At 38.8% G+C, this 25,586-nt stretch overlaps 1 protein-coding gene across 5 annotated transcripts in view; it reads right to left on the bottom strand.

Annotated features, from left to right (window-relative positions):
• Window positions 1–24,479, bottom strand: part of KCNT2 (potassium sodium-activated channel subfamily T member 2) — a 445,611-nt gene extending 421,132 nt beyond the window's left edge. For all 5 annotated transcript variants that reach the window (XM_060396308.1, XM_060396309.1, XM_027976255.2 and 2 more), the window contains exon 1: window positions 24,122–24,479. In XM_060396308.1, coding sequence (XP_060252291.1) covers window positions 24,122–24,216 — 95 coding nt within the window. In that variant the 5' untranslated portion in view covers window positions 24,217–24,479. The remainder of the gene's footprint in view (window positions 1–24,121) is intronic.
• Window positions 24,480–25,586: the final 1,107 nt, after the last annotated feature.

The raw sequence follows: 25,586 nt of genomic DNA, 5'->3' as shown, positions 1-25,586 counted from the left end.
GTCTCCTGCATCGGCAGGTAGGTTTTTTTACTACTGCACCACTTGGGAAGCTCATATACACATATACATATGTATAACTGAATGTAAAACTGAAAGCTGTACACCTAAAGCTAATATAATATTGTAAATCAACTACTTCAATTTTAGAAAAAAAGAAGAAAAAAGATAAAATTCTCTTTAGCTGAGTTTCTACCTCTAAAATGAAACAGGATTGGTCTACATTCCCATCTGTGTTGCCATGTTGTGAAGAATACAAAAGCAGTAAATTTTAAAAGGATTAAATATGACATATGACATTAACTTTTATATGTGTTAATATGTATAACACCACAATTATTTATTATTATTATTATTTATATAATATCACAATAATTATTTCCTGTTTGTAATATCATTATTATTTATTACTATAAATATCATAATAATTATTTGCCTCTGTACTAGCTCCATAATCTGTTCACACTAATATTACTTTTATATAGTATGCTCTAGAATAATTACTATTTATTTGTCCTTCTCACCTTCCTAAAATAAATGAAGGTTGGTAACCCCAAGAAAAAGAAATGCAAAAGAGAAAAATCACTGTCTGGGGAGGCCTTACAAATAGCTGTGAAAAGAAGGGAAGTGAAAAGCAAAGGGGGAAAGGAAAGATATAAACATCTGAATGCAGAGTTCCAAAGAATAGCAGAGGAGAGTTAAGAAAGCCTTCCTCAGCAAACAATGCAAAGAAGTTGAGGAAAACAACAGAATGGGAAAGACTAGAGATCTCTTCAAGAAAATTAGAGATACCAAGGGAATATTTCATGCAAAGATGGGCTCAATAAAGGAAACAAACGGTAGGGACCTAACAGAAGCAGAAGATATTAAGAAGAGGTGGGCTAACAAGTATGAAAGGGGAAATCAACAATAACACAATAATAGTGGGAGACTTTAATACCCCACTCACACCTATGGACAGATCAACTAAACAGAAAATTAACAAAGAAACATAAACTTTAAATGATACATTAGATCAGTTAGACCTAATTGATATCTATAGGATATTTCACCCCAAAACAATGAATTTCACCTTTTTTTCAAATGCTCATGGAACTTTCTCCAGGATAGATCACATCCTGGGCCATAAATCTAAACTTGATAAATTCAAAAAAAATCGAAATCATTCCAAGCATCTTTTCTGACCATAATGCATTAAGATTAGATCTCAATTACAGGAGAAAAAGTATTAAAAATTCCAACATATGGAGGTTGAACAACACACTTCTGAATAACCAACAAATCACAGAAGAAATCAAAAAAGAAATCAAAATATGCATAGAAACTAATGAAAATGAAAACACAACAACCCAAAACCTGTGGGACACGATAAAAGCAGTGCTAAGAGGAAAGTTCATAGCAATACAGGCATACCTCAAGAAACAAGAAAAAAGCCAAATAAATAACCTAACTCTACAACTAAAGCAACTAGAAAAGGAAGAATTGGAGAACCCCAGAGTTAGTAGAAGGAAAGAAATCTTAAAAATTAGGGCAGAAATAAATGCAAAAGAAACAAAAGAGACCATAGCAAAAATCAACAAAGCCAAAAGCTGGTTCTTTGAAAGGATAAATAAAATTGACAAACCATTAGCCAGACTCATCAAGAAGCAAAGAGAGAAAAATCAAATCAATAAAATTAGAAATGAAAATGGAGAGATCACAACAGACAACACAGAAATACAAAGGATCATAAGAGACTACTATCAGCAGTTGTATGCCAATAAAATGGACAACGTGGAAGAAATGGACAAATTCTTAGAAAAGTACAATTTTCCAAAACTGAACCAGGAAGAAATAGAAAATCTTAACAGACCCATCACAAGCACGGAAATTGAAACTGTAATCAGAAATCTTCCAGCAAACAAAAGCCCAGGTCCAGACGGCTTCACAGCTGAATTCTACCAAAAATTTCGAGAAGAGCTAACACCTATCCTCCTCAAACTCTTCCAGAAATTGCAGAGGAAGGTAAACTTCCAAACTCATTCTATGAGGCCACCATTACCCTAATACCAAAACCTGACAAAGACGTCACAAAAAAAGAAAACTACAGGCCAATATCACTGATGAACAAAGATGCAAAAATCCTCAACAAAATTCTAGCAATCAGAATCCAACAACACATTAAAAAGATCATACACCATGACCAAGTGGGCTTTATCCCAGGGATGCAAGGATTCTTCAATATCCGCAAATCAATCAATGTAATTCACCACATTAACAAATTGAAAAATAAAAACCATATGATTATCTCAATAGATGCAGAGAAGGCCTTTGACAAAATTCAACATCCATTTATGATAAAAACTCTCCAGAAAGCAGGAAAAGAAGGAACATACCTCAACATAATAAAAGCTATATATGACAAACCCACAGCAAACATTATCCTCAATGGTGAAAAATTGAAAGCATTTCCCCTAAAGTCAGGAACAAGACAAGGGTGTCCACTTTCACCGCTACTATTCAATATAGTTCTGGAAGTTTTAGCCACAGCAATCAGAGCAGAAAAAGAAATAAAAGGAATCCAAATTGGAAAAGAAGAAGTAAAACTCTCACTGTTTGCAGATGACATGATCCTCTACATGGAAAACCCTAAAGACTCCACCAGAAAATTACTAGAGCTAATCAATGAATATAGTAAAGTTGCAGGATATAAAATCAACACACAGAAATCCCTTGCATTCCTATACACGAATAATGAGAAAGTAGAAAAAGAAATTAAGGAAACAATTCCATTCACCAATGCAACGAAAAGAATAAAATACTTAGGAATATATCTACCTAAAGAAACTAAAGACCTATATATAGAAAACTATAAAACACTGACGAAAGAAATCAGAGAGGACACTAATAGATGGAGAAATATACCATGTTCATGGATCGGAAGAATCAATATAGTGAAAATGAGTATACTACCCAAAGCAATTTACAAATTCAATGCAATCCCTATCAAGCTACCAGCCACATTTTTCACAGAACTAGAACAAATAATTTCAAGATTTGTATGGAAATACAAAAAACCTCGAATAGCCAAAGCAATCTTGAGAAAGAAGAATGGTACTGGAGGAATCAACTTGCCTGACTTCAGGCTCTACTACAAAGCCACAGTCATCAAGACAGTATGGTACTGGCACAAAGACAGATATATAGATCAATGGAACAAAATAGAAAGCCCAGAGATAAATCCACACACATATGGACACCTTATCTTTGACAAAGGAGGCAAGAATATACAATGGAGTAAAGACAATCTCTTTAACAAGTGGTGCTGGGAAAACTGGTCAACCACTTGGAAAAGAATGAAACTGGATCACTTTCTAACACCGCACACAAAAATAAACCCAAAATGGATTAAAGATCTAAATGTAAGACCAGAAACTATAAAACTCCTAGAGGAGAACATAGGCAAAACACTCTCAGACATAAATCACAGCAGGATCCTCTATGATCCACCTCCCAGAATTCTGGAAATAAAAGCAAAAATAAACAAATGGGATCTAATTAAAATTAAAAGCTTCTGCACAACAAAGGAAACTATAAGCAAGGTGAAAAGACAGCCTTCTGAATGGGAGAAAATAATAGCAAATGAAGCAACTGACAAACAACTAATCTCAAAAATATACAAGCAACTTATGCAGCTCAATTCCAGAAAAATAAACGACCCAATCAAAAAATGGGCCAAAGAACTAAATAGACATTTCTCCAAAGAAGACATACGGATGGCTAACAAACACATGAAAAGATGCTCAACATCACTCATTATTAGAGAAATGCAAATCAAAACCACAATGAGGTACCACTTCACACCAGTCAGAATGGCTGCGATCCAAAAATCTGCAAGCAATAAATGCTGGAGAGGGTGTGGAGAAAAGGGAACCCTCCTACACTGTTGGTGGGAATGCAAACTAGTATAGCCACTATGGAGAACAGTGTGGAGATTCCTTAAAAATTGCAAATAGAACTACCTTATGACCCAGCAATCCCACTTCTGGGCATACACACCGAGGAAACCAGAATGGAAAGAGACACATGTACCCCAATGTTCATCGCAGCACTGTTTATAATAGCCAGGACATGGAAACAACCTAGATGTCCATCAGCAGATGAATGGATAAGAAAGCTGTGGTACATATACACAATGGAGTATTACTCAGCTGTTAAAAAGAATTCATTTGAATCAGTTCTGATGAGATGGATGAAACTGGAGCCGATTATACAGAGTGAAGTAAGCCAGAAAGAAAAACACCAATACAGTATACTAACACATATATATGGAATTTAGGAAGATGGCAATGACGACCCTGTATGCAAGACAGGAAAAAAGACACAGATGTGTATAATGGACTTTTGGACTCAGAGGGAGAGGGAGAGGGTGGGATGATTTGGGAGAATGGCATTCTAACATGTATACTATCATGTAAGAATTGAATCGCCAGTCTATGTCTGACGCAGGATACAGCATGCTTGGGGCTGGTGCATGGGGATGACCCAGAGAGATGTTATGGGGAGGGAGGTGGGAGGGGGGTTCATGTTTGGGAACGCATGTAAGAATTAAAGATTTTTAAATTTAAAAAATAAAAAACTAAAAAAAAAAAAAAAAAGAAGAAGAGGTGGCAAGAATACACAGAAGAACCGTACAAAAAAGAGCTTCAAGACCCAGATAATCACGATGGTGTGATCACTCACCTAGAGCCGGACATCCTGGAATGTGAAGTCAAATGAGCCTTAGGAAACATCACTATGCACAAAGCTAGTGGAGGTGATGGAATTCCAGGGAGCTATTTCAAATCCTGAAAGATGATGCTGTGAAAGTGCTGCACTCAGTATGCCAGCAAATTTGGAAAACTCAGCAGTGGCCACAGGAATGGAAAAGCTCAGTTTCCATTCCAATTGCAAAGAAAGGCAATGCCAAAGAATGCTCAAACTACCACACAGTTGCACTCATCTCACATGCTAGTAAAGTAATGATCAAAATTCTCCAAGCCAGGCTTCAGCAATACATGAACCATGAACTTCCAGATGTTCAAGCTGGTTTTAGAAAAGGCAGAGGAACCAGAGATCAAATTGCCAATATCTCCTGGATCATCAAAAAAGCAAGAGAGCTCCATAAATACATCTATTTCTGCTTTATTGACTATGCCAAAGCCTTTGACTGTGTAGGTCACAATAAACTGTGGAAAATTCTTCAAGAGATGGGAATACCAGACCACCTGACCTGCCTCTTGAGAAATCTGTATGCAGGTCAGGAAGCAACAGTTCGACCTGGACATGGAACAACAGACTGGTTCCAAATAAGAAAAGGAGTACATCAAGGCTGTATATTGTCACCCTGCTTATTTAACTTATATGCAGAGTACATCATGAGAAACACTGGGCTGGAAGAAGCACAAGCTGGAATCAAGATTGCCATGAGAAATATCAATAACCTCAGATATGCAGATGATACCACCCATATGGCACAAAGTGAAGAACTAAAGAGCCTCTTGATGAAAGTGAAAGAAGAGAGTGAAAAAGTTGGCTTAAAGCTCAATATTCAGAAAACTAAAATCATGGCATCCGGTCCCATCACTTCATGGCAAATAGATGGGGAAACAGCGGAAACAGTGTCAGACTTTATTTTTCTGGGCTCCAAAATCACTGTAGATGGTAATTGCAGCCATTAAAATTAAAAGATGCTTACTCCTTGGAAGGCAAGTTTTGACCAACCTAGACAGCATATTAAAAAGCAGAGACATTACTTTGCCAACAAAAGTCTATCTAATCAAGGCTGTGGTTTTTCTACTGGTCATGTGTGCATGTGAGAGGTGGACTACAAAGAAAGCTGAGCACTGAATAATTGATGCTTTTGAACTGCAGTGTTGGAGAAGACTCTTGAGAGCCCCTTGGACTGCAAAGAGATCCAACCAGTGCATCCTAAAGGAGATCAGTCCTGGGTGTTCATTGGAAGGACTGATGTTGAAGCTGAAACTCCAATACTTTGGCCACCTGATACAAAGAGCTGATTCATTGGAAAAGACTCTGATGCTGGCAAAGGTTGAGGGCAGGAGGAGAAAGAGACAACAGAGGATGAGATGGTTGGATGCCATCACCGACTCAGCGCACATGAGTTTGAGTGAACTCCGGGAGTTTGTGATGGACAGGAAGGCCTCGCATGCTGCAGTTCATGGGGTCGCAAAGAGTCGGACACGCCTGAGTGACTGATCTGAAATGAACTGAACCGAACACCTTTTTGGAGAAGGAAATGGCAACTCACTCCAATACTCTTGCCTGGAGAATCCCATGGACAGAGGAGCCTGATGAGCTGCAGTCCATGGGGTCACAAAGAATTGGACACGACTGAAGCGACTTAGCACAACACCTTTTACATTGTTTTCAGGGACTTAGCATAGACCACAATTCATTGTCAGGAATTAGCTACTGTTTGTTGAGATGAATTCAATTTTATCAATAATGAAAATGAGCATATTAAGTAGCATCATTCTTGGATGTTTTGCAAGGTGTAATTAGATTCTAGAGATTTTGACCCCTAGAATTTATAACCCTAATGAATGATATAAAATTGCATTGCATAAACATGACAAATACTAACTAAAATTTGCCCCTCTTTAAATATTTCTTCTTATTTCACAACATTGATATTCACCACAGTCCATGTTCACGTTTGTTAATGACACTTCTGAAGTTTCTTACTGCATTTTTTTTTGGGGGGGGGTACATTTTCATCATCACTGCTTGTTCTCTTTTAGCTCATTAAAGTAGTCTGATCAACTTCTCTACTCTCCCTGTAGTTTCTAAAACTACACACTTGATAAAGCCACTTTTTATTTGAAGCCTTTCAACAATTCCCCACAGTCTATAGGAAAAAAAAAACAAAACACACACTCTTCCACTTGGCAATATAAATGCTCCTATGGTCTTTCCCCAAACTATTTACATCAATTATTGATCCACGAGTATACTATATTATGTCCAATTCAGTTTACTTATTGCATCTTTTCCTAGAACATGCCTCATGGAAGATCCACCATTTGTACTAGCTGTTACCACTTGATGTCTAATACACGAACCCTAACATAAAAATTTACTTGCTTTCTGAAACTCTGCAGAAAGCTTTTTCTAATATTCCCATACCTCATCCCAGGGATCCCCAACCCCCAGGCCACCAGTCCATGGCCAGTTAGGACCCAGGCCATAACAGAGCAGCAGGTGAGTGGTGGGCCAGAAAGAAAAACTTTACTATGTTTAAAGCTGCTCCCCATTGCTTGCATTACCGCCTGAGTTTCACTTCCTGTCAGATCAGTAGCAACATTATATTCTCATAGGAGCATGAACCCTACTGTGCTTGAATCATCCTGAAATCATTTCCCCTCCCTGCCACCACCAATCTGTGGAAAAACTGTCTTCCACAAAACCTGTCCCTGGTGCCAAAAATGTTGGTGACTGCTACTTCATACTATGTTCTAGTTTATCTGAATTGTTTTGCAAGTCTCAAGTCTTCCAACACAAGTTCAAGGGTGCGATAAAGGCAGGACCGTATCTTTCAAGCACTTCTTATCCTAACGCACATGGTAACAGGAATAAGTTCAATGTGAACACAAATTGGGATGCACAGAGGAACTTCCCTTGACTTCATCACATGGGTTTACTAAAAGGACATATTACTTGGAATATGTAGCAGGAAGAACAGAATCAGCAAGAAAGAGCATCTTTATAATGAACATTTTAATTAGTCTTTTTTGCAGCACATTTAATTATATATTTTTGTAAGTGACTAGAGTTTGTTTCTCTCCTACTTGCCATGTGGTAGAGAGATGTATTACCAGCTTCTTTCTGATACTAAAAAGGAGACTGAAGTGAAATCAAATGTGTTCATTCCATTGGACAAAAACACCAGTTAAGGATCTGACTCAGGAAATAGAATAATAATAGGCATATACATGTTTAGGAATAATGTGCCTTTTTCTATTCAAAGAATTGGACCATGTTTAGATAGTTGTCACTGATATATTTCACATATTTTTTTTTATTCCTCTAGAAAATCATTCTATTCACACTAACACTGAAAAATTAAACACAGTCAACTATTATAAGCACTGTTTCTCAATAAGAAAAAAAATCTTTTTTTAATAGGATTTAAGACCAAAAAGAATTCCTTCTGTTCATCCCAATTATGTAAGAGTTAGTACCACTACCTATGTGCTCTTTTCAACACCTCCACCAGTCTCTTGGACACTGAAACTGCTGACTGTCAAGCAGACTGATGGCTTTCACTGAGTGGCCCTGTACGTAAAACTCAGAATTCACTTTAACAGTCATTTGAACTGTCATTGTATGAATTATGGACTGAGATACATTCTGCTTTGCCATTTCCAAAGGAAAGCTCCTCGTGAATATTAAATTAGAAATGGGAATAGTATTTTTCAAGTCAAATGATTTAAGCTACATATCTAGGTTTAGAAGGGGCTTTAAAAACATATTTTATATCCAAGTAAAAAAACATCTCAAACTGAAACGATCTTGCACTTTTATTAAAATAATGTGTATATGTATGTATGTGATGCACATATATATATATATATATATATTCATAGCTGTGACTGTTTTTCTTTTAAAAATATATTCCTTATATTACAAAATTAAAATTCTTGAAGGCTTTGTGTAAACCATATATGTTAAATAATGTAGAAAGACCTCAAATAAATTGAAGACATGGCTTTTTCCCTAGAAAGTTGTATATTATGCCTAAAATATGAGTAATTATAAAACCACATCATTATATGTAAAATATATTGAGTAGCCTGAGTGATTTCAAAGGTAACTCTGGCTCAGTGTTCAGTTCTGGGTCTGGTCATGAAGTAAGGGATGATAAGAAAAGGAACAGATGCTGAACAGTCTCAGATCATGGTGTGATACCAGAAAGAGCAATGAACTGTATATTGCAAGGGAGGTGGGGAGTTATTTCTGTGAATAACCACAGTGACTAAATTTCAAAAAGCTTTTTTGGAAAAATTAATGAAGGCATTATGTACTTATAGATTGAGAGAATTAATATTGTTAAAATGTTCACAATACTCAAGGTAATCTAGAGATTCAATACAATCCATATCAATATTCCAGTGGCATTCTTCATAGAAACCTAAAATTTTTATGGAATCATAAAAGACCCCAAATAGCCAAATCAGTCTTGAGAAAGGAAAACAAAGCTGGAGGCAACATGCTCTCTGGTGTCAAACTATATTACAAAGCTACAGTAATGAAAACAGTATGGCATTAGTACAAAAACAGATACTTGATCAGAACAGAATAGAGAACCCAGAAATAAGCCCACACATATTTGGTCAATTACTTCACAAGAAAAGAGGCAAGAATATATAATTAGGGCAAGGACAGTCTCTTCAATAAATGGTGCTGGGAAAATTGGACAGCTACACAGAAAAGAATAAAACTGGACAATGATCTTACACTATGCAAAAAAATTAACTGTGGAGAAATATCAATAACCTCAGATATGCAGATGACACCACCCTTATGGCAGAAAGTGAAGAGGAACTCAAAAGCCTCTTGATGAAAGTAAAAGAGGAGAGTGAAAAAGTTGGCTTAAAGCTCAACATTCAGAAAACGAAGATCATGGCATCCGGTCCCATCACTCCATGGGAAATAGATGGAGAAACAGTGGAAACAGTGTCAGACTTTATTTTTGGGGCTCCAAAATCACTGCAGATGGTGATTGCAGCCATGAAATTAAAAGACACTTACTCCTTGGAAGAAAAGTTATAACCAACCTAGAGAGCATATTCAAAAGCAGAGACATTACTTAGCCGACTAAGGTCGATCTAGTCAAGGCTATGGTTTTCCCAGTAGTCATGTATGGATGTGAGAGTTGGACTGTGAAGAAGGCTGAGCGCCAAAGAATTGATGCTTTTGAACTGTGGTGTTGGAGAAGACTCTTGAGAGTCCTTTGGACTGCAAGGAGATCCAACCAGTACATTCTGAAGGAGATCAACCCTGGGTGTTCTTTGGAAGGAAAGATGCTAAAGCTGAAACTCCAGCTTTAGTACTTTGGCCACCTCATGCGAAGAGCTGACTCATTGGAAAAGACTCTGATGCTGGGAGGGATTGGGGGCAGGAGAAGAAGGGGACGACAGAGGATGAGATGGCTGGAGGGCATCACTGACTCGATGGGCATGAGTCTGAGTGAACTCCAGGAGATGGTGATGAACAGGGAGGCCTGGCGTGCTGCGATTCACGGGGGCACAAAGAGTCGGACACGACTGAGCGACTGAACTGAACTGAACTGAAAGATTTGAACCTAAGACCTGAAACTATAAAACTCCTAGAAGAAAACACAGGCAGTAAGGTCCCTTACACAGGCCTTGGTGATCATTTTAATCTGAGACCAAAATGAAAGGCAACAAAAGCAAAAGTAAACAGATGGAACTACTTCGAACTAGAAAGCCTCTACACAGAAGAGGGAACCATCAACAGACTGAAAAGGCTGCCTACTTAATGAAAGAAAATATGTGCAATTGATAAATCTCATAAGGGACTGACATCCAAAATATATGAAGAACTGACACAATTCAATGGGCTTCCCAGCTGGAACAGTGGTAGAAAATCCACCTGCCAACGCAGGAGATGCAAGAGAAACAGGGTTGATCCCTGGGTCGAGATCTCCTGGAGTAGGAAATGTCAATCCAGCCCAGTATTCTTGTCTGGGATATATCATGGACAGAGGACCCTGGTGGGCTACAGTCCACCTCGTCCACAACTAAGTGACTAAGCACACACACACATACAACTCAAGTGCAAAAAAGCTAGTGAAAGACAAACACACAATCAACAGGCCAATGAAAAAAGGCTCAGTATCATTAGCCATCAAGCAAATATAAATCAAAGCCACACTGAGATATCATTTCATACCTGTCAGAATGGCTACTATGAACAAGAACAAAATAACAACCGTTGCAGAGGTTGTGAAGAAAAGGGCACCCTCCTGCACTGCTAAGAACGTAAATTGATGCAGTTCAACATGGAAAACACTATAAAGTTCTTCAAAAAATTAAAAATAGAACTACAATGTGATCCAGAAACTCCACTTCTGGGTATTTATCTGAAACAATGAAAACATGAACTCAAAAGGATATATGCAACCCTATGTTCATATCAATATTATTTACAATAGCTAACATACAGAAACAATCTAAGACTCCACTGATGGATGAATGTAATAAATAAATTCTGCCATATGTGTTTGTGTGTAATATATAGGTATTTCAGCCATTAAAAAAAAAGAGAGAGAATAAAATCTTCATTTGTAACAACACAAATGGACCTCAAGGGCATTATGCTATGTGAAATAAGACAGAGAAAGGCAAATACCATATGATCTCTCTTATATGTGGAATCTAAAAAATATATATATATAAACTTTAAAAAAGAAAAAGCTCATAGATACAAAGAACAGACTGCTGGTTGCCAGGGGCTCAGATAAGAAGTGGGAGAAATGGGTGAATTGTTTGTTTTAGCTTAAATAAGTTGATTTATTTAAAAGAAAAAATTGTACCTGCAGTTTGAAAACATAAAAATGTATTCTCAGGAAACAAAACTGAGGAGTTGGTTAGTCAAGTATATTGAATACTAGACTGAGCAGTTTAAATTTCACATAATAAGCATCAGTCACATGAATATTATGTTAAAATTATGTTAAGAAGATTGTGATGAAAATGCTTGAGTTGAATGAGACTTGAGTTGACAACAGAGATTATTGGAGGTGGGGTGCAAAGGAAAGGCTTGCAACAATGAAGTATGCTAACAAGAGTTACATTAATTTAAATAAGAAAGAATGAAATCTTACCAAAAAAGGATAGAGATCAAAAACTAACTAAAAAAAGCAAGTTGAAAAGATAATACAAAACTATTGTGAAGTTTTGAAATGGAGAATTCTGGAGGATTATAATGATATTGGTGATGGTGGATAAACTGAATAAATATTCTAGTATGAAGCTATTTTTATCAATTACTTAGCAACCAGAAGTCTGCTATAAAAACTATGCATTTAACATATATCACTATGTATACGAAGATAAGTAAGGGCTATATGAATAATTAAATTCAGGATATTTACAAAGTCTTAATATAATATTATATAATATACACTTTAGGTATCTGCGGGAAAGGAAAATAAATTAATCTAACATTTGTTGAGCAGGTGAGAATAACTACAATTCAGGCTTGTGTTTTGGTTAGAATCCTTATAGATTCTACATTCAGTAACTGATCCCAGGCTCTATTGATTACATTTATTCTTCAGGTTCACAACAAAGAATATAGCTCTAAACTCACTTCATTCTTAATTCTGAATCAAAGCCATCCATCTATCTATATAAACTTTTTAAGGATAATTACATGAAAGACTATAACCCATCAGTAACCTGGAGTGTTTCTCCTTTTTTTGGCCTGAAATACACTTGGGCGTGTCCTGTAGATCTGCTTTAACTGGATAATTCTTTCTAGTTATATCAGCACCTGGCAGTGAGACTATCACAAAAGTCTTGTGAAATCTGCTATTCTTTTATGACAGAAGACTGGGTGAGCACACTGTACACCAGGTGAGATCCCTGGGAACAATGTTCTTTCAATTTGAACAAGGCAAGCTGTATTCCTCCCGAGCTGCAGGTTTATTTCTCATCTTACGTGACTGACCATGTCTTTTGCTCTTGCTAACTCTGCTGTCCATCTCCAGCAGCTACTTAGCAAATCATGGAATTCTTACTGTGTACCAACTCTATACTGGATTCATTTTTGCCCCCTTATTGCGTTTTTCTTCAGCTCTGTTTTTTTATTTATGATATTGCAAGTGTTTATGTGGATCACTGCAATTTTTTTTTAGAACAGGTGAAACATACTAATAGGTACACCTCCATACTAAGGCCTCCATTAAGTAATTTCACATCACCACATTTAGACATCATAACATCTCACAAGAGGGTTTCCATGAGCATTAGCAAGATGGCTGAGAAAAATTAATTTCAGGTAGGTACCAATATCTTAGGGAGTAAAAGTATAGTAGAAAACCCCAAAGTTACATGAGAAATATTTAAAAACAAACCAAAAAACCTAGCCTTATAAAAAGAAAGGTAGTTGTTGTGAACTGTTGACTCCTGGGATATCAATTACCTTTACCCATGCATGAGAGATAGTCGCTCAGTCCTGTACGACTCTCTGAGACCACATGGGCTTGTAGCCTGCCAGGCTACTCGGTCCATGGGATTCTCCAGGCAAGAACACTGGAGTGGGTTGCTATTTCCTTCTCCAAGGTTGCCCATGCATGCTCAATTACTAAGTCGTGTCCAACTTCTTGCAACCCCACAGACTATAGCCCACCAGGTTCCTCTGGCCATGTTATTTCCCAGGCAAGAATACTAGAATGGATTGCCTTTTCCTTCTCCAGTCAATTACCTCTAGCCTATCTTTAATAAAAACAGCAATAAATATTTAAATGAATAAATCTCTGCCTTGATTGTTTCACTAATTCCCTACTTCAATCCACTTTCTTCAGATTGTGAGGAGAACAGTGTATATGGAGAGGGGGGAAATTATTTTCTCCCTGGAAATTATCATCAATTTCAAAAATTCCGTTAACTTTCCTGTTGAATTACTCAAGTGATGCTGGCCTAAAGGGATGCAGATGGTCTGTGATTTTTCTACCTTCCAAAGTATTCACATTTGTTTGCATTTTGTTCTGTCTGTTATTTCACAGCATTAAACCACATTTGTTTAGTTGTAAACATAGTGGGTAGGTAGAATAATTAGATTCTGGTTCTAGCTCTCAGGGTTATGTAACTGGGAACAAGGCATGAATTTCTGTACCTCGGGACATTCATCTGTAAGAAGGGGAAGATAACCAGATTCCTCAGAGCTGGTGTGAAGATTCAGCGAAATAATACACACGCTTAGAACAATGTGTGGTGTTCTACACCCTGTTCATATCATCATCTATTTTCATTTCATCTTCTTCTGTATTTTCAGGGGAAACAGGTGGCATAGCACAGGAACTCTTGTAGAGAGACAGACAAGAAATAGAAACATAACACTGAAAGCTTCCATCTATAATTCGCCAGTGTCATCGCCACACGGTGCAGCAGTGACTAAAGTCACCATTGTCCGTGCTGACCACCTTGTGCAGCTTACTGACCACCCAATTCGATTCTGAGGGCACGGAATGGCATTTTCATTTTGGACAGACCTGACACCACAGGCTGCCCATTATTAAACCACACATTTGGTCCTTCTGTCCCAGGTTATCTGCAATATGTGCACAATCTACAAGTCTTCCCACAGGGATTTGAATGAGGTTAAAATGTGACGATTCGCTTTTATCCCTGTTCACATGGTGCTTTACAGGATGAGTTAAGGATGCCCCAGATATAGCAGTTCATCATTCTGTTTCTGTGCAAGGTGCAATGAAAGGCAGCCAAGAAGAAGCTGCCCTTCAGTCCTTGGATTCAGAGGTTTCTGGCTTTGTGTGCAAGCTCCTATTCTCACACAGACTTGGGCAGTGTGAAAATAAGAAGTAATAAACCTCTGAGTTCCACGAAGACACACACAGAGAAAAATGATTCTTGATCTTTAAAGCCAGGGCATCACTGCAGTAGTACTAAGAGAGCTAAGTGGCTTCCCGAATGGTGGAGCAGTAAAGAATCCGCCTGCTAATGCAGGAGACGCAGAAGCCGCAGGTTCCATCCTTGGGTCACAAGATCCCCGTGAGGAGGAAATGGCAACTAACTCCAGTATTCTTTTCTAGGGAATCCTATGGACAGAGGAGCCTGGGCTACAGCCCATGGGGTCACAAAAGAGTTGGATGTGGCTGAGCATACTTGAGCAAGAGAGCGGAAGCACAGTCCAAAGACAGGTCCAGTAATGAATCTGAACAGGAAAGGGACTCGCTGCTAGTCAACAGTGACCAGCCAGGCTTCTCAGTCCGGGTTTTCCTGTCTGTTTTTCCCTCACTGCTTCTATTTGTCAAAGGAAGAAAAAAAAAAAAAAGAAACAAAACGACAAAGATCAATATGATTGATCCAAGAAAAAACTGGGGAGAGAAATCTCACTTCCCTGGTCTTGCTTTTCTGCAAATCCTCTTTCCTGAACCCCTAGGAGTATATCCCCTCTACTCCTTTCAGGAGATGAGAACTTTTCAGCCTCTATGGAATCCCCTTCCCAACTCCAATCCCATTCCTGCTTCCCAACCAAAGCAGACAAGTAAACCTACCAGGGATACACTGAATTCATTTACATAAATAATTTACTTTTCCAAGTAAGAACAGTGCTCCTTCCTCCCCTTGAAACTGTACTACAACTCAGATTCTCCTCAAGAGAATCTAGTTCTGGTTATTAAGAAAACAAGGTCAGAAATTTTGTGTTCACTCTTCTGCTTCCAGATGACCAGACATAAAGGACCCAATGCCCTTCTCAGAGTGCTTTCTTGCTTTCACAATGTCTGAGCTTCTATTTATCTGCTGGAAACACATATGCGATCTCTCTTGTATATGACAGATATGCAATCAAACATCACAGTGGCTCGAGGTCATGCAGTACCCAGATGCTGGGACAAATGATGAGGCCAACTGTACACGAACAAAGATTTGGGTTAGAGAGATGGTGGAGAATACAAGGGAACCTCAGCTCCTAAGGAACCACAGCCTCTGTTCTGCAATACACAAGCGTATAACAAAACAACAGTGACATAATGCGTAACTTAGAAACGTTATCAATATTAATGATTGCCTTAGGCAAAAGAAAACTCATAATGTAATTTGGTTGGTAGACTAAAGCTCATGATTACAATATGTGGCAAATTTCTCAGTTTCTATGTCAATTAGAATTTAAACACAATAATCATTATTTATGTGTGTATTAGGTATAAATATTTAATATGGATTATATTAAATGACAGATTAACAACGTTCTATATTTTATAGAAATGCAAGGGTAAAATATATATCTAAGGTAGTCTTTATAATTTGCTTCTTCATAACGTTTGGGTCATTTGCTTACAACTTTAAAAACCTTACATAACACCCTCATGACTACCAGAAAGAAGTTTCTGGCTCAGTTTATCTTTATCTATTCTACCTGGGTGGTACATTCAGTGTGAAGGGGACTGCAAGTCCCCCCACTTTGCTTGGATAGTAGTTTTTTTTTAACCATTTATCATTTATTATTTTTACTTTACAATATTGTATTGGTTTTGCCATACATCAACATGAATCCACCATGGGTGTACATGTGTTCCCCATCCTGAATGCCCCTCCACCTCCCTCCCCGTACCATCCCTCTGGGTCATAGTTTTTATGACTGCATACAACCAGTTTGAATTTGTACTGAGGCTGAGATTTTCTCAGTGCAATATACGCACCTTTCTTCTCACTATTCTCCAAGTAATTTTCTCTTAAATTGCAATTTGATTACTATCTGATGATTAAGATCCCAAGACCTATTTTAAAAATTCCATATCTAGTCAAAAACTGTAAAAGAGTCAAAGTAACTGTTCTTCTGGATCATTACCTATTGTTTTGGTTCTTTTATAGAGAAATTTTAAATTAGCAACTTAAGACTTAGGAAAAACATTAATTTAAAAATATCTTAATTGAAAAAAATTTTGATCGAAAGTATCAAATATTGCTCAGAAAAGGTCACTGTTATTTAATTTCACAGTATAAATGTACAAAGCAACTGGTGAAATATCACTGTAAAAAATATTTCTTTTTGCTTTATTTTCTAAAGGCAATTGAGACAAGCACAACAGATAAGTAAGACAACACTGGCAATACACAAATACACTAATAAAAACAGATGAACCATCAATGACAAAATAATATATAAACATATGAACAAGAGCATGACTGGAAACCCCAGAAGTATCACATTCAGTATTAACCTAAAGGTAGTGTATATATATATATATATATACATATATATATATATATATACACACATATATATGTATATATATGTATATATATATATCTGTGTGTGTGTGTGTGAGTGTGTAAAGTCAATTTTTATACCATTACCTATTTCAGTAGCAGGCAATATTTTTATTGTCTTATTCATAGAGATTTCTCTCAATACAACAGCTCTAACAGATATAGAACTATCTGGACTTTCAAATAATAAATGCTGAAATCATTTTTATAGATATTGCATATGCATGATTGGTTCCACTATGTATAGATAATATACAGACAACTAATTTTAATTAAAAATTAAAATTAAAATTTAATTAATTTTAACAGCACAAAATATTTTAAAAGTGTATTACTGACCTGAATATAAACATTCAGAATAAAAACTTTACATTAAATGGATACTTTCAAAATAATACATAATTTATTAAGGGAGATAAAATTGATAACATATAAATTTGCCATGCGCCAATCCAAAACCATTACCCCAATTCAATTTGATTATATCAAGTCACAGTAAATAATTTTTTAATAGAAAACTAAAAAAAATTAAGAGAAAAAGTAACAACAAAAAATAAAGTCACATATTTACATTGTATGATATATAAACTTGCCTATACTAGAAAAGCTATTCAACATTCTCTCCATTTTATAACTACCTCTTAACTATTAATTGACTGAATTGGACTTTTTGTTCAAGTTCTTTTATATTTTCAATTACCACAATGCATTAGGTGACTTGTTTGCATTATGTGTAAATGCCAACTATAAAATATGAATGATACACTTAAAATTACTTGAGTTGCAACACCTGACCAAATATCTGAACACTAGAATAACATTAATTAAATAAATGGCCTACTCCCATATGACTGCAACTGAGAACCGTCCATTAACAGCAATTTATCTACATTTGTGATAATTTATCCACATCTAGTGCATTGTGTTCCAAACTTTAAAATTACTAAGTCATGATGAAGGATGAGAAGGGCTAGTCCAAACTGTCTGAAGACATTTAAGACCTGAAATTTACCAATCTTTAACTGCAAGAGAATAGTCTAAATCTTTATTATTTTATAAATCTTAAAATATGAAATAGGAAACAGAAAGTATTTTTAACCCTTACAATTTACATATTACAAAATGGTCTCCACAGAAGATTAATTAAATTTTCAGTCTCTACTCATATTGCTTTCAATTACAGAGTAACTTTGATAATATTAAGTAGTCTAAATATTAGATTTAAAGTACATAGAAGACCTCTATATACTCTCTAGTATATAGAGCCATCTCTAGTAGATTTTAGCTACTTTACTTTCAAGCAAACACTGAATATACTACTTACAAATGGTGGATGCTTTTCTTGACATTCTCAAAATAGAAATTCTGTAAGGACATCATCATAACATAAGTAATACTGTCAACATCATGGCAGCAATTCACTTAAAATTATATCTGTGAACTCCTCCCTGATGAAGCCTTGTTTTCATATTCTTTATTATGTTCTTCCCAAAGCCTAACTTCATGAGGCCCTGAGATATAGCATGCTTTCAAACATTAGCTGACTGGATAAAAGACTACTCGGTTCAGTTTAGCCACTCAGTCGTGTCTGACTATGACCCCATGGACAGCAGGACACCAGGTCTCCCTGTCCATCACCAACTCCCGGAGCTCCCTCAAACTCATGTCCATTGAGTCAGTGATGCCATCTAACCATCTCATACTCTGTCGTCCCCTTCTCCTCCTGCCCTCAGTCTTTCCCAGCATCAGGGTCTTTTCTAATGAGTCAGGACTTCGCATCAGGTGCTCAAAGTATTGGAGCTTCAGCTTCAGCATCAGTCCTTCCAATAAATATTCAAGACTGATTTTCTTTAGGATCGACTAGTTTCATCTCTTTGCAGTCCAAGGGACACTCAAGAGTCTTCTCCAACACCACAGTTCAAAAACATCAGTGCTTTGGTGCTCAGCCTTCTTTATGGTCCAGCTCTCACATCCATAGTGGAGAATGGGCTTCCCTGGTGGCTCAGACAGTAAAGTGTCTGCCTGCAGTGTGGGAGACCTGGATTCGATCCCTGGGTCGGGAAGATCCCCTGGAGAAGGAAATGGCAACCCACTCCAGTACTCTTGCCTGGAAAATTCCATGGACAGAGAGGAGCCTTGTAAACTACAGTCCATGGGTTCACAAAGAGCCGGGCAAGACTATGCGATGTCACTTCTCACATCCATACATGAATACTGGAAAATCCATAGCTTTGACTAGACAGACCATTGTCGATAAAGTAATATCTCTGCTTTTTAATATGCTGTCTAGGCTTTTCATAGCTTTTCTTCCAAGGAAAATATGTCTTTTAATTTCATGGCTGTGTCACCATCTGCAGTGATTCTGGAGCCCAAGAAAATAAAGTCTGTCAGTGTTTCCATTGTTTCCCCATTTATTTGCCATGAAGTGATTGGACCAGATGCCATGATCTTCGTTTTCTGAATGTTGAATTTTAAGCCAACTTTTTCACTCTTCTCTTTCATTTTCATCAAGAGGCTCTTTAGTTCCTCTTAACTTTCTGCCATAAGGGTGGTGTCATCTGTATAGCTGAGGTTATTGATATTTCTCCCTGTAATCTTGATTCCAGGTTGTGCTTCATCCAGCATGGCATTTCACATGGAAGGTCCCTTGGAGAAAGAAAAGGCAACCTACTCCAGTATTCTTGCCTGGGAAATCCCATGGACATTACAATCCATGGGGGCGCAAAGAGTTGGACATGACTGAACATGAGCATTAGAGGATAAGATTTACACAAGGATCCATTGATGTGTATATTACATAAGCATCCCATATATTTTACATAGAATTACTTCCCTGGTGGCTTAGATGGTAAAGCGTCTGCCTACAATGTGGAAGACCCAGGTTTGATCCCTGCGTTGGGAAGATCCCCTGGAGAAAGAAATGGCAACCCATTCCAGTACTCTTGCTTGGAAAATCCCATGGACGGAGGAGCCTGGTAGGCTATAGTCCATGGGGTCACAAAGAGTCAGACATGACTGAGCGACTTCACTTTCACATAGAATACAGATCTATTATATATACATTATACATATACATACATATTACATGTATTTTACATGTGTGTCTGTTTCCCTAGCAAAAGGTGGTACAATATAAATATAACTGAATTATCTGTGGTTAGTTTACAGAAAATCTATAGTGTGGAATATACACTTCTGTGTTATGACAGACTCACCAATCTTCCCTCTTTAACATTACCCCTTCATGCATCAGTGATATGCCTCACTCATTTTTACATGTCAATCCACCATATCTTATTAAGACTGAACTTAAAATTCTTAAAATGAAGAGCTCTACTTTTCTCTCCTCTAATTCTTCCCCATCATTTCTAGAATGTGCCTCTAGATGGGGAATATATCCATCTTGGTGCAGATTCCATCAGAAGCAGACCTTGAGATAAGGATGGAAGTGTGAGTAGTTTACTTGGAAATGATCCAGAAAATACCAGTTAGGCAGAGAGGGAAGAAAGCTAATAAAGCTCACAATATCAAGCCAGTTACCCCCCATACCAGTTAGAGTGGGGTCCCATAGGACACAGTATAAAGAACATAAGCCAGAGTGGTCCCAACCAAGGAACTAGGAGGCTACAGTATTTATCTAACAAATCTGTATTTACTCAGTGGTACTTCAGGCTTGCTCTCCAAGAGGGCCGGGTGTGCACGTAAGGCCAAGAGGAAACAAACAAAAAATATCAGGCAGAAGGTGTTCCTAGAAAATATCCAGTAAATATGGGCAGAGCACTAAATGCATCTGTTGGCAGAACTGTCTACTTATTCCCGGATTAAAGAGTGCTTCCTCCTTTTCTCTGTAGGAATTGAGCCCATGAAGATAACTGAGAACAACATTGCTACTCACACTTAATGGCAAAGAGAAATTTGTGACCGTACTAAAGGCAAAAGAGATGACCTCACTTGCAAACTTTGACTTGTGGATTAAGAAGGGAACGCAAAGAAGAGCACCTCATCTAAGCTAGATTCTATAAAATTATTCTTATAAATAGAAATTTAATTAGGTAGAAGGAAATTAGGAGCTTCTTAAGTAATTTGAGTCACAAAGGACTGAACCCAAGTGTCATCTTTACACTTGTAAGGTATATCACCATAACAAGCATTTAATTTCCCAGAAACTGAGTTTCCTAGTCCTTAACATAACTACCTACAATTCAAGGACTATCAGATAATTGACTGAAATAATAACTATCGTAAGTTAACTTATACATATGTTTTTACATGCATGTTACACACACACATACACATATAATATAGCTAACATATAGCACTAGCTAAGTACTCAGTATAAACTGCTAGTTTTACTGGCATATCTTACAGAAATAAAATAACTGACATTTGTAACAGCTGAATGACTTGCCTAAGGCCACTCAGGTAGTGAATGAATAAGCACAGCACTGAAATCTGGGTCCTCCATATTAATCAAGGATCTTATCTTCAAAGATGGACAACAAACAAAACCAAAACTAAACAGTAAGTTTTCATGGAGGCACAAAATTACCTTTAAATGTGAATGAACAATGTTTAAAATGTTAATACTGTAACCGAATAGGACCCTATGGGGAGTTCCCAAGACAGATTCCCCCCGACCATGTCCTCTGCCTGCCCCTTGTCTGTAGAAAACTTTAGCCTCCGAGGCTGAGTTCCAAAGAATAAATTTAACTGGAGAAGTGGGGAAATGGCAGAAAGAAAGGAAAACAGTCAAGTAAAACAAAATAAGAATATGTCAGCCATTAAACAAAGTCAAGGACCTCAATGGCCATCAAAACATTCTGAGCCCTGATCTTCAGGCTGTTCTGCAGACACGAAGACCCCACTAGGTGGAAAAGTTAACTTCCTGCTGTCCACAACCTGGTAGACCCCAAGTTGGTTTAGAACCAGAAAGTTGAACATGTAGGCTCCTGATTACCTCATCACCAACCAATCAAAAGAATGTCCAGGAGCTGCACACACTGCACAACTGCCCCTCCTTCACATTCTGTCTTTAAAAACATCTCCCTGAAAGCTACTGGCAAGTTTAGGCATTTCCAGAACCAGCTACCTGGACTCCTTGTTTGGTGCGCTGAAATAAAGGCTGCACTTGCCAGGGCTTCCCTGGTGGCTCAGATGGTAAAGAGTCTGCCTGCACTGTGGGAGACTCGGTTCCATCTCTAGGTCAGGAAGTTGCCCCTGGAGAAGGAAATGGCAACCCACTCCAATATTCTTGCCTGGAAAATCCCATGGACAGAGGAGCCTGGCAGGCTACAGTCCACAGGGTTGCAAAGAGTTGGACACAACTGAGCGACTTCACTTTTTCTTTTGCCTTCACCACAAAGCATTGTCAATAGATTGGCTTTACTGCACAGGCAAGTGGACCCAAGTTTAGTTTGGTAACAGTACTTTATTTTATTAGTAAATATGGCCGAATTTTAGAGTTAAACTTGGGCTAGTGTAAACTTATATTATAAAAGGGATTTTAAAAGTGCAAAACATTTTTTAACATGGCAATGACTCATTTAGGATGCATTCAACTAACCAAAATTCTTAATTAACTAAATATCTTCAGCATCCCTAGAAAAGTGAGGGCAACCCCATGAGCAATCATTATCTTAGATACGACGTTTAAAAAACAAACAAGGCTATCACCACCAGTCTGAAATATGTCTAGGTACTCTGCCAACTCACATTTTTGCAATGAGGATTTCTGTTCAATTAATACATGATGATCCTGATGTCCTGAAGTAACAAATATAGATCCAATCACTATGAACACCAAGCTGCACTTGATGAGCCACTGAGCTAAGTTAAAATAGTGTATCTAAATGTCAATTAGCACTGAAATTGGTTTAAATATTCTTTTCTTCATCTTTAGTCAACCAGAACACCTTACTTTCCAAGCATACTGGTATGAATTCTTTAATTTTTATCAATGTATACATTTTTGCCTAAAGAGATTGAACTATCATCTACAAAACATCTATATCCCTTTAAATTACTAACATGAGACCAAAGAAGAAGGCCACAAGTGATGCCTCAGATAAAATCCCCTGTGTGTAGTGTGGGTTTGTACTGGGAGCTGAGATGGGAGGAAGGTATTTCCCAGTGGTTGAACAAGGAAATTCTGAATGGGGCCAATAATGGGTTTTTTATGTTACTAAAACAGAACAGCAATACCAAACTGAAATTTAACGAAACATTTCAGTTGAGTTGAAAGTCTAGTTAGTATACACGTATTATTTTAAAACAAAGAAATGTGGCATGTAATACCTAAATGACTATTTCAGAAAACACCGAATTCAATGAAACATAAAACGTGCTTTTTAAAAAATAATAAGACATAACAAGAGTAATTCCAAAAGTTTAACGAGGCAAAGCAGTGATTCTACAGATAAAACACATGAGCAATATGCTGCTAATAACACTGTTTGAAATTTATGTTTTAATTTTGTGACATATATACTATTTTGGTTAAATACATTATTTATGAGAAGGTTGAATCAAGCTATACGAACACATTATGAATAATAATCATCGTTACCCGTTCAAAGTGAGTTTTTCCAATTGCAAACGCTGTCATTTTCACTAACTACCTGTTACATATTGAAACCAACTGTCTACCTGTGTCTCCAAATGTTTAAAAAGCATAAAATTCCCAGTGGCAGGTGGACACCTAATCAGGTATGCTTTTTCAATCAACTCGGATGCATTTACGAATTTGATTAACAACAGCCAAGGGGAAAATATGAAAACTGATCGGCAGTGATGCTGCGTGCCATTTGGACGTACTATACCTTTCACACCAGCCTCATCCACACCCTGGGAAAGCACAGATAGACAAAAGAATAAGCACCAAATAAATGCAATAAATACATTGCAGGGGTCCGAAAGTGAAAAGGAGTTCCTTGCCTCCACCAGTAGCCCTATAGTCAAAATGGAGAGACACGTCAGAGTCCCTCTCCCTCCCTCCCCCAAGCTCTGGCTCCCTTTCCTCGTCTCCCTCCTTTTAGCCTTTCGGCCTCCCTATCCCTCCCTTTTCCAGCTGTATCTTCGGAGCCACACTGCAGCACACCACTCACCTGTCGTCGTTCTGCCATCCTTGGTCCCCGAGCAGCAAATCCCGAAACCTGTACCTGGGAGGCAGAGGGGGCACTTCGCTCTCCAGATCAACCATCCTTCCTCAAAGAGTGGGAAACGTGAGACAACGAATGGAGGAGGCGAGAAGGGCGAGCGAAAGAAAATATTGCGGAGTGGGGAGGTGGGGGGCGAGGACTTCGTTAAAGGCGGCGGCGGGAAGGGGGACCGCAGCAGGGGAAGGTGTCTGGGAGGGTGGAGGGGGTCTGCGCCCAGCCGGAAGCTGAGGCCGAAAGGGGCCGGCTCCTCTCCTCCGGAGAGTGTGATGGGGATGATGCAAACCCAGCCCAGGAGCAAAAGTCTGGCTCTGACAAGGACCGACGATGCCAAGGAACCGCCCCCAGGCTGGGCGCCGCCTCTAGTCGCCAGGACTCGGGGGAGGCGGGAATGCAAAAGTTACTTCGCCCGAAAAAAAAGAGAAAAGACGAGCGGTGCCTAGAAAGAGAGGAGAGGGGTGGGCGTGCGCGCAGCGCGAGGGTGAAAGCCCGTCCTGCCCGGCTGCAGGCGCGTCCCTCCTGGGAGGGTAGCCCAGCTTGCAGCAGGTTCCCGCAGGCGGAAGCCCCGCACGGCCGCGCAGGCGCCGGGGGGCCTGGGGCTGGGGGTCCCGGCGCAGCGCAAGGGCTCTCCCCGTGGGCGGGGCCTCCGCGGAGGCCCCGCCAATGAGACGCCCCTCGTTAGCATAACGGTGACGGAGGTGCCGGGGGACAACCAATGGGGGCGAGCCTAATTAGTGGGTTCCCGGGCTGAACCCCCCCCTCCGGAGGAGGGGGACTCGAGCGCGTCAAGTGTCCCCAGGTCACCCGGCCCCTCGTCTTTGGCCGCCTTCAGCCAGGTAGGCAGCGTGGAAATGGCACGTTCCTGGAGAGGGAATCCCCGCTCCCAGCTTCAGGAAAGTCCTAGTCTTTTTTTTTTTTTTCCTCGCAGACTGAAAGCCAGGGAGGTGTTTTCCCTGATCCTGGAAAGGAATGAATAAGGGCCACTTTAGGCCGTTGCAGAGAAGTGTTTAGATGCTGGCAGGGAGGACGCATTGGAATGCGTGGAGGATGACCTACTAGCTCAAGAGTGTGGTGCTGTGGGCTTCCGTGTGGCCTTCGCCTTGTTCAGTGCGCCTCTGTTAGTGGTCCACGCGGGCAGAGGAAGGGTGAACCCGAGAGTCCACAGCCTACTTTTCAGAATGGACCGCAGCTTATGGGAACATGCCTATGTTGCTCTTCTACCAAACACCGACTCCATCAGGATATGTACATTCAGACACCAACTACTTCTCCTCTGAGAGACACGGGCCTGTGGGTACAGAGAAGGTTGTGTCACGGCCAGTGGCCTCGGGGATCTCATCATTTGCTTGGAGGATCAAGCTTATAAATGAAGTGATACAACATGAGACACAGTAATCCAGCAACATACAGAGTT

The sequence above is a fragment of the Ovis aries genome, chromosome 12, assembly GCF_016772045.2.
Source record: "Ovis aries strain OAR_USU_Benz2616 breed Rambouillet chromosome 12, ARS-UI_Ramb_v3.0, whole genome shotgun sequence".
NCBI lineage: Eukaryota > Metazoa > Chordata > Mammalia > Artiodactyla > Bovidae > Ovis > Ovis aries.
This window is presented reverse-complemented; position numbering and strand designations above follow the sequence as displayed.